General features: G+C 37.2%; 1 protein-coding gene across 1 annotated transcript; it reads right to left on the reverse strand.

The window, feature by feature from the left end:
* Positions 1 to 843: 843 nt before the first annotated feature.
* Positions 844 to 13,887, reverse strand: FBXO30 (F-box protein 30). Its single transcript, XM_009488510.2, has 3 exons — positions 13,763 to 13,887; positions 4,663 to 6,757; positions 844 to 3,785 (listed from the first exon to the last, which is right to left on the reverse strand). The coding sequence occupies exons 2-3, from the start codon at positions 6,739 to 6,741 to the stop codon at positions 3,582 to 3,584; spliced, it is 2,283 nt and encodes a 760-aa protein (XP_009486785.1). The 5' UTR covers positions 6,742 to 6,757; positions 13,763 to 13,887; the 3' UTR covers positions 844 to 3,581.
* Positions 13,888 to 16,644: the final 2,757 nt, after the last annotated feature.

Consider the following 16,644-nt stretch of genomic DNA (forward strand, 5'->3'; position numbering starts at 1 on the left):
TAAAGTGAGACAAAAAACATTTCCTTACACAGCAGAATACCTAATCCACTTACAGAGAGAGGAAAAACAAAAGGCTAATGTGGCCTGTCTAAAAAGTAAAATAGCCACAAGGCTGTAATGGCTGAAATTAAACCATGAGTCACACCATGTTACTCGACACAGTTTAGATAAATTTATTATCAGATTTATGTAGTATAGGTACATTTTTGTTTGTAAAGACTATTAGCATACTCATATTAGCAAATAGCAGGGCAAAAGGTCAATTTCTCTGGGCAGAGTCTTCTATTTTAATGAGCTTTTGTTTTATATTTTGCCATTCCACAAACAATCTGAACTACAATTGTTATCTAAAAACCACCCTGAATTTTTGCTTCTGTACCATTTTAAGCAACCACTTTCTACAGAAAAATTTACTCATGAGACAGTACACTGAAAATGTTCTTTGCAAACTGTCAGCATAAGCGTGTATCATGTTGATCAGACAATCTTTCCAATTTATTACTCAGAAAGAACAGGTAAACCTACAAGACACAATATGAGTCTTCAATGTTATGTAGTTGAATCTTCAAATGTGGAAAGACATCTATGCTGCGTAATAGACCAAAACAATAGAAATGGATGTATAGTCTATAAAGGAATGACTGATCCTCATAATGAAGTGAATGTGAATACATATTAATCACTTCCAAGTTATGCAATGTTTAAATGTTTGTAAATAGATTCCTTTATGTAACTTGATTTTTTGAGTACTTACTGGAATCCTATAGGTAGACATTGAGCACCATGTTTGAACACTGGAAGGCTGGTGATAAGCTTTAAAAAAAGTACAATCATACTAAAAGAGAAACTCCAAAAGTTTTATTAGGATTTCAACAGACACTGAAAAAAAATATTGCATAATGATTGAAAACATAATATTTTAAACAAAGTAGCAATGTGGTATCAAGTAAAAGAAAGACTGGAACCAGCTGTCTATATATGCTGTAAGGGAGATGTACCAGGAAAGTGATACAACATTTTTAAAATTCAAGGGCAAATGTGAACAAGCCACATTTTGATAGACTGACTATACACCATAAATGTTTTCCAAACTGCATAGCAGTGTAAAAAAAAAAATTTATCCTAACTATACTGTATTCCTGCATTTGGAGCAGTTTACAAGGCAGAGATTTTGTTTACAACATTGATATTTTAATAGCTCTGGATTCTCATAAAAAATAAACTAATTTAACAAAAAAGCCTGTATCTACATTTGACAACAAAAGTGCATGTATTGAGAAATAGTGTTATTTCTTAACAAGAACACCGAGTACTTAAAAAGTTCATTTTAATAGGTCAACAACAGATAATACTTTAGATGTAGATCTGCACTGTGCTACAAGCAAGATTCTACAAACGCCCGCTCCTCTAACTGAATATCCTCTTTTCCTAAGCGACTGAGACACGTGCCTGCCTACCATACTTATCAGGGTTCTGGGTAGTTACAAAGAATGCCGAGTACCAAAACCACCACATTGCTGACTAAAAAAATACCAGTAACCCAAGACAGATTTTTTAAAGTCAATTTAGCCATAATCGCAACCATAAACTCCTCAACATTCAGGATCCTTCCAGTCACACAACTACTTTTAAACGCTGGAGAGCAGCAGCAAGGAGCCATTAGAGCTAAAAGACAAGAACTGATGAAAGTCTGCCTCCTGCCTTGTACTAAAGAATGTGTGGGTAATGAGCATTTCAATGCACTCGGAGAACAGGGAGGGGGCAGGAGGGTGTTAAAATCCCTACCTAAAACCCAGTTGGTATAGTCAGATTTGTACATGAATCTAGATTCTCCTTTCCACATAACTGTGGTAACAGCTAAGAATTACTGCAAATATTGCTAACTTCTGTAGAGGGTTTACTCCTTTCCTCTTTCCAAACAAAAAAAGAGAAAGAGTGGAAAGAGAACATGTAGTTTGAAGATCCAGACTGAGCTTCTGTTTCAGCTTTTGTCTGAGCTCTTGTAATTTCAACTCATGGCACTGAAGAACTAGATTTTTTTTTTTTTCCTGGGCACCTGTAGCACTCTGGATAGAAAAAGGCAGTGAATGTTTAGCTGGACTGGACCCAGAATGGGAAATGTACAGATACCAAAGTTGTGAACTGCAGCCAGACTAGCCATAACAAGTGTCCAGTACAGAAATTACAAGTAATAAATTTAGCCATGTTTGTAAACATCTCCTCCTTACTAATCTCTTATTTTTTCCTATAATGGAAATACGTACTGTATTTCTTTGTTCCAAGCTCTGGTCTGTTTCTGTTTTAGCTTTGTGGCACAGTTGCTAAGTGCAACAGGCTAGAGACACCAACGTTAATACAAACAAGTTGGAAAGTCAGTTCAAGTTATTACAGTTTTGCTATACCAGGCCATTTTTCATAGCATGTATTCTCTGTTCACAAATGCTTTGTAAGATCTTTCATTATGGAAGACTGGAAGCAAATTGGAGTTGTTCATTTAACAGATGTGGTTGAACATACATTTCTGATACGCCTTATGCAATTAACAAACCATGTCTCATCTTATGAAGATGATACATTTGCTATACATACCAGTAATTTAAAATGCTCCTCAGAAAAGCAGCATTTTTATAGACAAATTAACAGAAAAGGAGACAATACATCTCACAATACCATAAAACAAGTAAAGCCCTTTCATTAGCTGCATTATAAATTCGTAACTGTTCATCACATACTCTGAATTTCTGACTGCTCAAGCAATTTAACCCTCAACCAACTGCAGGACAAGGAAAAACATTTTAAACATTTTATATCAATGTCATTGTAGGTGCGAGAGTAAAAACTAGTATTCCATGTTTTTAGCTCTAAAAGTTTTGCTCCCAGAAGTGAAGTAACTGTTAATAGTTCAGAAGAAAAATAATAATTGTTGACATGTCAAAATAAAGTTGTACTAAAAATTAAGCTGCTGTAAATCTGAGTTCACTTAATTCATTCCTAAAAAAAAAAATTAAAGAAAAAGCTGCTCCTAGATCACCTGTTAACTAGGAAGAGCACTAGAATACCGATTTCATGAGAAAAGATGCGCTTAAAAGCTGTGTTTGAGACATCTACTATAAAGTTTTGAATTCCTCCTTATCTTTCAAATATTTGGATTATAATTTGTTAAAAAAAATAGACCAAATACAGAAAGCACATTTGGTCAGGATTTTGTCTCACTACAATTCAGTGTTTCCTATCTAAATGTGCATACCATTTAGAGGCCATTTTCGAAATGTTATCAGTCAACAGCAACATGGGCACCAGTGAATCAGAAAACACACCTTAGGATTTTGTTCTTAAATTATATAAGTTAGATAAAACTACCCTGTCCAGCAAGTTCCAAATTTTTCAAACGTTAAGGCAACTTTCATTACTTTCCAGCTAAACAGTATTATAAAAAATAAATGTCACTTCAAACCTTATGTACACAGTGACAGAGTAGATTTAGCTAGAAAGTATCTTTAGTACATTAATAAAGTGTCACATAATATTACCGAGGTTTATCAGGTGCTTGAGTGTATGTGCAATTGGAGTGGTTGCAATATTTAAAGTACTGGTTTCAAAACAGAGCGCAGTGAACGTCCTTCTTTAGTGAGTTCTCGCGTTACACACATACATGGCAGCGGAACAGCCTCCTCTCTTCTTTCTACAGCATTATAGCTACATTTCTTCAAGTGGTCAGCCATGCTTACGATGTCAGCAAACTTCCACTCGTTCACAGTACAGAAGGCTGTACTGAAGCGCCAAACCTAGAAAATAAGTTGCACTTAGGCTCAAAACGTTTTGAGATACCTGAACTCAGAGCAGGAAATTAAATGTTTGTGCTATAATACTTTCAAGCAAAGTTTTACAGCTACTATAAATCATACTAAAGGTCAACATGACAAAAAACGTACAATGCTAAATTTTGTATAGCCAGTCCCAGGCTGATTCAGATTCCAAGTCAACTCTGAACACTGGGGAAAAAAGGCAGGCAATACTTCTTGCATCTATAAAGTAAATGCAGTCAGAAGCTAAATGAGGAAGTACTGCACGACCAGTTGCAATGATCCATTTCTGAAATGATCAACTCCTGCAATTCCAAATGATTGCTGCAGATACTCTGCAGTTTGCGGGCAGGAGGGGGGAATGGTAAAAACGGTACGATACAGAGGTCCCCCAAAGGTTTTAAGAATTATTTACATACTTAAGGCACTCAGTATCATGGCAATGGATAGGATCTCAACAGATGAGGAAAAATTAAAATTGCTGTAAACAGTATGAAGGCAAGAAAAGCAAACTTTGTAGGCAACTTTCCCACTTTCATGGAATATTGATATTAAAGAAAATCATGAAGTAATCATTTAATATTTTAAAATCTTGGGAAAATCAGAGGTTAGTTTACTTATATTGAGTCAAAACTAGACAGACACTACTTTAATTTCTACTTCAAGTGTGGAGAAGACTGAACCAACCTGCTAGCAATTTTCACTAATTGCTGTTCTATATGACAATCTGTTTCTTGATGGGATATTATATCAAAAAACAGTAATAACAATAGCGATCAAGGAAACTATTAAGGGAAAAAGCAGAGACACGACCCATTTAATACATTCCCTTTTACCTTCAAAATAAAAAATAACTTACCTTTTCCTTTATCTGCCAAGAACAACTTCCATCTGGGTACTTTCTCTTCTCCCAAAGCAGTATCACCATTCCACGTGCTTGAAGCAAGCTTCCACACACATCCCTCATTAAACGTGACACTCTTGAAAGCTGACATAAACTAAAGCCATCTAGAAAACTAGCAATGTGCTGCAGAACCTCAAAAGGTAGACTACTCAGATGGTCATTGTGTAGTCCAATTAAGCAGCTTTTTGCTGGTTCTACTAATACTGTGGATATACAGGGCTGAACTCCAAATGACCGTAAGTGGCGGTCATGAATAATTTTTGCCCCCTGTGTTGAAGGACAAAACCTTCGCTGAGAGTATGTACACCCATAATATGCCAAAGGACACCTCTGCTCCATCCAGCCATTAAGGCCAGCATGAATGTCACCATGCACATTCTTAAAATGTGATGAAAATTCATTCCTCCTAAACAACTGTCCACAAACAAATGTAAACATTGAACGCTGTTTTGTTTGGTATCTAGCCACATATTCCAATACCAAATCCAGTCCAAGGGTCTGGAATGGACTTGGATTTGAGAGCTGTGGGTTGGCATGATCACATGCAGAAGCTGAAGCTATTTCCCCCACCATTGTATTTGTGGCCAATATAGCAGATGGGAGAGAAAATGTTTGGGTCCCAAAGTCAACGTGATACACATCAACAGTGCGACTTTCTGATATCCCCCTACCTCCAGGAGAGTCTCCTAGGCAAAACAACAGAGCTGCAGTGATTAGATCAATCCCCTGAAGACCCATAGGATCTTCTGTTATCTCCAAATCTGATGTATCAACAGCTTTGTCTTCTTTTGGTGTAGACCAATAGTGGTTAACAAGGAATTTGTATGATCGATGCCGTAAAAGTGAAAACGCATCTATGTTTCTCAATCTTTCTTGCTCCACTTGTCTCTCTAACATTTCTTCTTCATTAGCATTATGGGGAAGTAGTACATGATTAACATTGCCATTAACTAAGTGATCAGCTGATAGTACTTCATTAAATTGTGCTGTTACAGGGAAGGAGCTGCAAGACTGTAATGCTTCATCATTGTGAGATGCAGTACATTCACCATTTGCTACACTGGATGGTTTTGAATTAGATACACCAAGATCTTCATTCTGGTCCAACACCTTTGAACGTTCATTTTCTACATGAAAGCCATTACACAAAAGTGAGGAGTTATTGAGGTTTAACTTTAGGTCATGTTTTTGCACTACATCATAACAAATATCACTAGAACCATTTTGCTCCATTTGTGAATTTTGACTCAGGCTATCAAAGTTAATTCCCCCAACTGCTCCTATGTTATCTTCATCTGGATATTCATGGTCAGACTTTTTATCCTGAACAATGCCATTAGAAGCTTGTTCTTTAATCTCAGTATCTTCTTTCATTTCATGTGGTGAAATGCAGAGCCTTGAACTTAACGTATTAATGTCCCTTGTAGCAGTGTTCAGGATATCCAGAGCAGCCGCTAAACTCCTTGTTGTTTCTACAGTAGCTTGATAAAGTGCACCATAGGACTCTTCATCTACAGGCATCAAACCATTTGAATGCACTGTATCTGGGGCACTTGATTTGACAGAGGTTTGCTCTCTGGATTCCGGTATTTGATCACCTGCTTTTGACATCATAGTTGCTACTTTAAGTGATTCTAATAACATGCGCTGGTCTTGAAGGGCTAAAGCCATATCTAGCTGTTCCACTTCATCAACATCTTTACTCAGATTTTCGTAAGATTTTCGGTCTGCGTAACTGACTGGCCATCTATTCCACTCCATGGTACAACATACCACACTTGCAGGACAAACTTCTAGATGATCAGCAATTTTATTTCGGGCTACTATGAAGGGACATCCAAAGCCACTATTCAAACAAGGCACTCTTTCAAGTGGACATAACATGCGATGTTCCTCAGCTTTACATGAGTGAAAAACTGCTCCACAAACCAACGGGCAGCCAATCAAATCACAGGAAATGCCAGGCTCTGGTCTGGTCATACAACGACGGCTGACACAGTTCACACAGTGTAAATGCTGTTGATGTTCCTCCATGACTGTAAATCCAGTTCTGAGTGAAAAGGAGACAAAAGCATAGAATATTAACTCAATATTGTTAATATTTACAAACAGTTATTTGCAGTTTTGCATCCTCTACGTGTACAGAGAGATATATGTTGAGAGATAGATGTTAACACAGTGTGAACTAATCAGTAGCCATTTTAAGAGAACAAGTATGTGACATTTTATCTCAAAGAAATGATGTTTAAAAGTTTACCTGAAAATTAAAGATACACATTGGTATCAGAGTTCAAGACATAGCCTATGCATTTATTCACCAGGTATAATATATGCAACTTAGGTAAAAATGTTGTATAATCCTTCCCTCTGGAACAGCTCTTTTCCCCTGCCCATTGCAAGTAGATGATGCAATGAAAAACAAAGCATGATTGTTGACTATGGCCTACTCCCTAAAATCATAAACCACACAACTCTACAGAGTAGGGAGATATAATAAAAGAAGCCAGATGCATCCTCATCTCCAGTTCTCTAAATTAAAGAGGCAGCCTATTCCCTGGGCTGCTTGCTACCACCTAAGCTTCTGACACCCTCTTCATGAAGTTCTGTTTAAGGCAGTTTGCAGCCCTTGGCATGTATCTCAATCCCCTGTCATGTCCCATTCTAGCCCCCTCCATGCTTCTGACAGACAGCAGTCCTTTACAACAGCTCTTCACTCTTCTTTTTTTCTTCATCTGTAGCCTATAGCTCCTCCCTTATTTTTATAGTATTTGTTGCATAAGGGTAGCAATTATACTACACATTAAACAAGTACTTCTACATAAAACTTTACTACCCAACAACCCAACCTCCAGTTTAACCCACAAAAGGTAATTTTTTTAATGCATGCTATAGCCATCATGATTACAATACCAGCAGTTCAAAGTGTAAGGGTAACACAACAACTTTATGTAACAAGGCCAAACAGCAATAAAAGTCCAAATAAAATTCATTGCATAATCTATTATAACAAACTGACACAAACAAAAGGGGAGAGACAGTAAACTTTGCATCTTTGTACCATACTTTAAGATGCTCTGGGACTGCTCACTAGCTGGAGTGCAGGCCCACGCAAGCTCTCCTCTACGTTCTAACAACCTCCCTCTCAGAAGTGATACCACTAGGGATTACAGTTCAGAGATATCAGAGAATGACTTGCACAGAGCCAAATCTCAAAATACTGTGTCAAAAATACATTGCTCAGTTCTGTCTTTTCCTCACTCCCCATGCTCCAGCAATTTTCTTGAAAAATAAAATGCTTACAGAATTTGATTAATAGAAATGGTGCCTTATTTCATTCAACTAGCTAACAAGTGCTCTCATTCATTGTCTTCAGACTAAACACTACAGTTTCGATGCATTAAGACTTCTTAAATTAAAAATACTCCAAAATGTAAAAATAAAACTGATTAGTATTATTCCTTTTGTTCAAATTGAAGGTAAGAGGAAACAAAACAGCCTTTCAGACATTCCACTTTATTTAAAGCATTTAAAAAGAAATCTATGTGACACTTCACTCGTATTCTTTTAATGCTTTGAAATTCATGCCAACTTTAAGTAGCAATCAGTCCTCATCCCCGCATCCCTCGTAATTTGGATAACTCAAATATTTTAGCCACCCACTCTCCTGAACACTTTTAACAAAGAAGCATATGTGCTACACTTACCAGGCAAAACACAGCTGAATTTTCCCCACCATACCTTAGTATTTATATGCTGAGTAACAAGTAAGTTTCAAATAAATTGTCAAGCACATCAGTCACTGAACTCAGTAACTGACTGACTTGCTAAACATTTTAGCAAACCTTTCTGGCACACAACCTGCATTCAACTTGCATATTAAATTAGATAACATCTACTGCAAAGAGCTAAAACATGTTCAGTAAAGAATGAAAAAGAGAAAATTATTTGACTTCTCTGAGATATTTTTAGTTCTTCTAGCAAAGCCCTCTGTAAGTAATTCCTGCCAAATACAGCAGCATACCTGTTGCCAGACCAAAGAAAATTTCAGAGTTTTGCATCAACACTGAAACCAAACTCTAGTTCTCCTCAAGGCAACAGGTGAGCAGAGATCAAAAGGAAGCTCTCAGGTTATATGTGTTAAGCACTTAACACAAAATGGAAACAGCCTTGAAAAAGACAATTGCTAGTTCATAATGCAAGAGCCCTCAAAGAGCCCAGCTGTTGCTTCATAGATCTAAACACAGTCCTGCTCCCATAAAAAAAGCAGTCTGGTAGCAGTAAGGCTCAATTTAATCAGTTAACCACAATTATGTTTAAAAAGATATATATACACAGATGTGTGTATATATATAGTTTACCTACTTTGCAAAAAGCTATGCACCCTGCTCACTTTAAGACAGCCAGAAGTGAGCCACTTCTAGCACAGAGGGCAGGTGTGTTAGCTAGCACACACTGCTATGCTAGCACCATTTTACTGTGTCTAGGCCCGCACGCAAACAGCTCAGAATGCAGTCAAACTGAGCTTGTGTTTGCCTGCACCGTTTTTGTAGACATACCCTGAATTATTCAACCATCATTAAATACTATCTTTAAATAGCCTATGTGAGTTTACACAGAAGAACATTCTCTTAAGACAGTTAAAACATCCTCCTCCCTAGCACACTATTTTGGTCTTTACAAGTCAGTTTGTGAAACCCGAGTTGCACGATGATACTGGCTTTTGTCAGGCTCCTGGACCCCTTTCACACATAAACTGAAATTCATCAAAACTTAATGATTTCATACAAGCAAATGAAATTTGAAGTGTGTAAGAAGGAGACAAAACCTGGTGAAAACATCAAATATCACTAACAGCATATGAAAGCGAGAGCAGACACTAAAATAACACGTTTTACCAATAGATACATGCTAATTTAGTTCTGTAACAACTCCTTACAATTGTTTTTATAAAGAATCAGTTATGCATCTGATGAATTAAATAAATGAAGTAACCTATTCTCTCAGTTTCTGTAAATTAGAATTTTATTGGTCACTATAAAGTTTGATAGTTTGATATTAGTTGCCATTTCTCTTAAAATTTAATTTCTGTGGCTCCTAAACTAAATATATAATTTAAAATCTCTTTGGACATCAGTAGACCATCAGCAGGACATTCACTACAATTGTGTGTCCTGCTTACAAGCCTTAACTTCATAGCACCTGCTGCAGAACTTCAATTTAGTCAGAATGTCACATTTTATTTATAGCTTGCTACAAAGGCCTTTTACATATATATTAAATGTCCTTTTTCTGCATTTTTAATTTTAATACCTGGGCTTCAAACTCAACAACTGTTTTGGGCAGCCATGAGTTCCTGGACTGCTTAAACAGTTAAGGCTTTTGATATAATTCAAGTATCAAATTGCAAAGTAAGTCCAAAGGCAAAAAACGAAACAACCCTACAAAACTGGTGAAATAATGGATAAGACCCTCAAGAATTAGTACATTCATTAATCAACAAATGATCACAACTCCATTTTTGTAAGCTAACCTCATGAACCACAGAACTTAACACCTCTTTGATTCATTGATTAAGGGCATCCACATATGAATCGTTTTCCTTTGAAGAACCAGAACCAGAACTAACGTATCACTAGTACTACACTGAGAACAAGAACCACCCTCTTCCCAAAGATTGCCTTGTAAAGGAAAAAACTGTTGGGTGAAGGGGAGATAAAGACAATTCTTGCTGGAGGTAACAAAGGGCTTTCAGTTACTCTGATACAGAAAATTGAAAGGGCTAGCAAACAGCGTCATTGCTGGCCTGAAGAAAAATACCTGTCATTAAAACATGTACCAATAATATTTACAGTGTTTATACCCCATTGTGTTCCTTGCCACAATCTGGTGAGAAGATAGTGTCAGATCAATGACTATAGCAAGAACGAACAGCTGTCCTTTTCTGATAGTGAAGTGTCACCAACTAGCTGCAGTTCATATGAGATGCTTAAGTACACACACTTGACTGTTACTAGCAGAGAAACCTAAAAATACATCCCGTTCCACTGAGGTGACCACTGCTCTCAGAATTTGTGCAATCACTTGATGTTATTGTACATACTATACAGTCAGCTGATCAAATCAGCCAGAACATGCTTTGAAAATCTGTCATAATTAAAAGGATTAAAATTCCAGCTGCTACAGCCACATGATTTTCAGTTGCTGTTGTAACACAAACATTAAAATAGCATAATAAGGGTTTCAAACAGTCACCACACAATACTTCAGCTGCAAGCAAGTGCTCTCACTTTCTCCTACACCAAAAACTATAAGGAGCTGTACTTAGGATTATCAAACCCAAAGTCTGCTTGCTTACTTACTCTCCCCTACATGAATTCTTTGGTACCGGTAAGATAGGAAACCACAGTGACTATTACTGCTATTGGAACCCTCCATTACTCGGCTACCTTTTATTCACCAAACCTATAAAGCTCAACTATCTTTGAGACTCTTCCCTCTATGAAATTCGACTAAATAGGCCAACAGGTTCTTAAATTACTGGTTCAAGGAAGTAGAAGAACAGAGAGACACAAGCAGTACTGCAGGTTTAAACTCCCAGGAGCATCCAAATCCACCCACAAGCAGCCAAATATATGCAAATGATTCTAAAAAATTCCCTTTTGTTTTGGAGATTGTAGAAGAGACTGCTGTATTTCTGAGTCTTCCAGCTTTTACGCAGGTCTCTGCTTAAAAGAGTGGCTAACAAGTCTGGTAAGATGCAGAAACTTTCAGAGAGGAAATGGCCAAGTGAGAGAGAGATTTAAGTGATTGGTGCAGTGGGGGTGGGTAGAAAAGGCTAAGGAAAAATAGGGCAAAAGGTAGAGAGCGGTATTATGAAAAAAAACCAACTAAACAAACAAAAAGAACTTTAGAATATTCTGCCAAAATAGAATTGGCAGTACTGTAGATAATTATTGAACAAGCTGTTTTATTCTTCTATATCCTACCACGCATGGAAGAGTAACTATCATTCACCTTGACTCAGAGGTCTAACTATCAAACGCTTTAAACAAGCTTTGCAGTCTTCTAGAAAGTAAGCTCATCTTGTCATCCCTATCCTGCACAGAAAATATAACAACTTTTGCATCTAAAACCCAACACCTCAGTCTATTACTACAATAGCATGGCTGCATTAACTTTCTATGTTATGCATGTTATGCTCCCTTCTTGGGTTTGGGGGATGGTGGTGTTTGGGCTGGTTGGTTTGAGGTCTGTTTTGATTTAACAGTTTTCAAATAACCAATGAAAAATACAAACTGGAGGTTCAGCAAGATGTCTTCAACACCATTTCAAATGGAGAATGGCAAATGCCACCACTAATTGCCATCCCTGCTTGAGGTGAGCGACAAAAGGCAGCTCTAACTCTACTCCTGAAGGCTCCACAAAGTCTAAGGTTAAATAGCCCCTTCCTGAGGCTCCTCCAAAGCCAGTGCAGCCATTGTCTTCGTATTAGGGAGCTGGGTACCTCAAATCCTGCTTAAATGTCTCTCCATAGCACTGGGAAGGCAGGAACAGGGACACACAGCAAAGTTCATCTAATGCTACACTGATTTCCAACTACTTCAAAATTTCTACTACTTCAAAAGAACAACAAACAACATTACAAACTGCTAGTTATTAACATGAAATAACATGACTAAGAGGTGACAAATTTAAAGGTATATGCTTCAGTTGCACAGGTAATGGAGTAGTACATGTGGCCATATTTTAATATCTTATACACTAGGTATCTTTTTTATACAATTTTTCTGATTTCAAAGAGAAGTTCCTGAAAGGAACTTTACGGAGCCTTATACTTCTTCAAACTAGTTTACATCAGACATACTTTCAGGAAATAGAATCCTTTCAGATGCCACACTTAAAAGTCTCAACCTTATGGGATACAAATGACTGCCCCTCAGCCCCGAGTTCATCAGGACACCCCTGGCTTCTGTTACAACTAGGCAGATCAGAGACATTAAAACTACATTCAAAACGTTTGGACTGACAAGTTTTCACTGCATTCTCAAACATAAATTCATCCACAACGAAGAACAGAGCATCTTCCCTGCCTGGTTGCTTACTGCAGATTTTGAACATACTAGAATAAGTCTACCCTTTTTTTTTTTTGTTTGCTAATCACTGAACACATGAGAAGGAGCTTCAATTACTAAAGCCTATACAAGTAGTATGCTACTTCTACCACTACTATCAGAGTCTACAGCAACGTATACGTATTAAACAAAAGAGGCAGAAAAAGGTCAGGCTCAAAACACGGCTTCTTATTGCAAGAAAAAAACCTCAGGGGGAAAGGTAAAATCTGGAAAGATTCTAGTTTTATCAGTGATCTAGCACTGAAGGAGTATGCACTAACTGCTTTTTGAAGCATAAATTAAAGTTATCCAAACAAACCAGGCCAAAACAAGAAGTAACTTCTAACTATGGCAAAAATAGTGTTATAATTAGAAGGAAGTGAAACTTTTTTATGTCAACCTTACAAAGAAAAGTTTTTCCATGTCTACTCCTGCCCCAAACACCCTATTACAGGAGCTGACCTGTATTTTGCATTCTTTTGAGTAACACTTTAGGAGTTCCTTTCTCCCTAGTGGTAGACCATCTTCCTCCCATTCAGAGAATCCAGCGAGATATTTCCTCCCAAATCATTGCAGCCAAAAAAATTAGAATTCAAGGGGAAAATGACCCAAAGCAAAACACTGCTTTGACTAAGTGGACCCTCCACTGATGCCCCATGTGTCTGGCTTTGTTCCATTTCAGAACAGAAGCTCTGATGGAATGATAGAATGCTTTCTTCTATCACTATTAAACTCTATGAGCGTTAAAAATCAAACCCCAAACTACTAGGCTTTTCCTTAGAGTACTTTTGTGACAGATCTGCCATGCATTCTTGTCTCCTTGACACGTTCCCCAAAGAAGAAACCCAAAGGCCTCAACGCGCCTTTGGCCACACACTGACACAGGACAACCACACCAGGAACAGCTACACTTGCTGCATGGCTCAGGCACAAAAGCACTCTACCTGTTGAGATGGTGACACGGCAGAATCAGCTAGAGAGACAGTAGATTTCATGTGTAAAGCACTTCTGACCTTGAACTCAGTGTGACTCCTCGATTGCTGCGGACTCTGCAAGAAATGAGATCAGAAGTAAGGTTTCATTTTAGGTGTACAGATTGCTTTCCATATGTACAATCTTCTGAAAAGGTCATGTGCTTACAGTATGTGGAGGTACAAATGTTGAAATATTTTGCAGGTTTTATGGAAAACTAAACAAGTTTTTAATTGACTTTGCAAGAGCAATCTAAGTTCTGTCATTTTAGCTTATTGCTAGCTGTTAGTCACACTAGATGGTTACCTATTTAGATTTAAGGCTAGAAAAGGTTATTAAGTTATTATTCTGACCTACTTCACTTAATTCTTTGCTTTGGTCCACCAGGAACCACTTAAGGAAAACGCCAAACTTGAACTAAAGATTGCAACAGCTGGAGAACTAAAAAAAATAAAGTTTGATTCTTTTACAATCTGCATTTTAATTTAGTTAAAATTTGTCCAGCTTCACTCTTCAGACATGAGAACTTATTAAGCAGTTGCTCTTTGCTATAACAATCTGTTTCTTCCATGTGTTCATACCCATAGATTATCACTAAAACTTAACAGAGGTGGAACTGAAGCGATATACCCAAAGGAACAATGACATCCTTATCCCCAGATATCGTCTTACAAATCCTTCAGGAAAAAAAGAAAAGAAAAAAAAGCCATTTCTCAGAAATCAGAAACAGAACTACTGGAAAAAACAATGCATTCTGCATTATAGTAGGTAGTTTTAGCCACCCAAAAGAAGCCAAAAATAAATCCTTCTTCTTACATAATATTTTAATTCATACATGTTGCTGCAGAATTCCTGACCTCTGTATATTTACAGAGATCAGGCCAAAAATCTTGTTAGTATACCATTTCGGGTCTTACTACACAAGTTTAACCAGTTCCCATAGCAAAACAAGAAAACAACTTTAAAGTAAATGGAACGTGAACACAACTGCTTTCCAAAATCCCAGACTGAAATGCAGATGTTATGTAGTCTGTAACTATAAGGTTATTTTTTCTGTTAAGAAGACACCCTTGTTAGTAGAAGATGGCCTGATTACTGTACAGCAAAAGTAGATAGTACACAAAAAAAATTTAACAGACCCCCCCCTCACTACACCACATAATACTAAAGTAGAAAAGATGAAGTTTGTCCTAAAATATTTCGAAAAATTTAAAGTAGAACAAAATGAATAGGAGAACAAGAACAGACAGTATTAACTACTTTAACCTATTCTATTTTCACGTATTTCACTTTCTTATCAAGTGAAAGAACTTTTTTGCAGCACCTGTTAGGCTTTTTCCTCTTCCAAACTGCCTGTTTTTAAAACCAATGGAAATAGTAAAAAATACCCAGTTTTAAAAAAAACTTTTTTCTAAACAAAAACTCACTTATCTCAAATAGTTGGTGACAGGAAGCTGGGACATTATCTTATAATGACCATGTTATACCAGCTCTTTCAACACATTTTTAACTTGAATGAAGAACTGGAAAACACAAAGATCTGCGCTACACTTCTGTTCAGGGCTTTAGCATGTATAATGAGTCATCAATTTCTGATCTGTAATATCATTTAGACTGCCTTTTCCAAATGTCAATGGGCTTGAATGCTATTACTTTTTCCCCAAAGACTCCAGCTGAACACTCCCATCCAAACACATTCCATAGCCGATGACAATAGTGACTCAGCTAAAACAAGGTTTTGTAAAAGCATTACAGCTATGTCAATAAAGCACACTCCTAAAAAGATCCTGTTTGCAATGAATCTGTCACTCCGATAAATTACGCTGTCCCATAGGACTTTCGGAAAACTACAGTTTCTACTAGAGATGCTTCTATAATAGACAGATAAATACAAAGCTTAAACTTCCACAAACAAACTAAATACCACCCACCTTCCAGCACCTGTGTAACCAAGTCTGGACCAGGTATCGTTACTCAACCATCAACCCGAACCACTACGTCAAGCTTTATATGAAAAGCTGTAACTGCGCCAATTAGAATTTTACCTCACCGCACCTCTCGTTCTCATGCCTTAAGTTTAAACCTATCAGGTTTTCATCATGATTTCACAGCAAGAGCTTAGATCAATGTTGGCATTTGGTAAACAACAGCACGGTCTACTCAGATGCTCTACAGACTGTAGGGTTTGCAGGATATTTTAGATTCAAGTTGAATTAACAGATTACAATAAAATTAAAACAAGACATCAACTCAAAACCTATTAAAAACAGTAGCTTGCAAAGAAAGTCAGAATCTAGAGCTCCCCTGAGACTTTAACTCTCTTGGCCTGTTTTAGACCAGTTTATATTACAAGATTTTTTCAGTCTTTTTCCTTCATTCAATATTGAGACTAGATAGTGCCCAGACACACAGGACAGCTTACATAGGATTTCTCTGTAACCCTCACTTAATAGTGATGCAACTTGTTTATTTGTGGTCTGTTCAGGAATACTTAGTCCTTATACAATCTAACCATCTCACCAACAAATACTCGAGTTATCTTTATTCTTGTGCAGATAAGGAAACTGAAAGAAAATTGTCACCAGTACAATGATCACAAGCTAAACGATTCCCCCACTCCCATCTCTATACCACTGGATCTCAAACAGCATTTGCCTCATTTGAGACAGAGCTCACCAAAGAAACAGGTCTATCAATATGAAGGAAATTTTATTTGTTATTTTTAGTTCAATTGGACTGAATACAAAGCACAGGTTTGTTACAAAGCTTTGTAATCCACAGCAGCTACAGGACTCACTTGAAGACTAACAGCCTTATGCTTTCTTCTTCACAAAGGTACTACAAGACACTCTTT

The sequence above is a fragment of the Pelecanus crispus genome, chromosome 3 (assembly GCF_030463565.1).
Source record: "Pelecanus crispus isolate bPelCri1 chromosome 3, bPelCri1.pri, whole genome shotgun sequence".
Classification (NCBI taxonomy): domain Eukaryota; kingdom Metazoa; phylum Chordata; class Aves; order Pelecaniformes; family Pelecanidae; genus Pelecanus; species Pelecanus crispus.

Excerpts from the sequence above, each read along its gene's own strand:
- FBXO30 (XM_009488510.2), bottom strand. The coding sequence starts at position 6,741 with ATGGAGGAACATCAACAGCATTTACACTGTGTGAACTGTGTCAGCCGT. Across the intron at positions 3,786-4,662 it reads CTTGGCAGATAAAGGAAAAG|GTTTGGCGCTTCAGTACAGC; the intron begins GTAAGTTATTTT and ends CTTATTTTCTAG.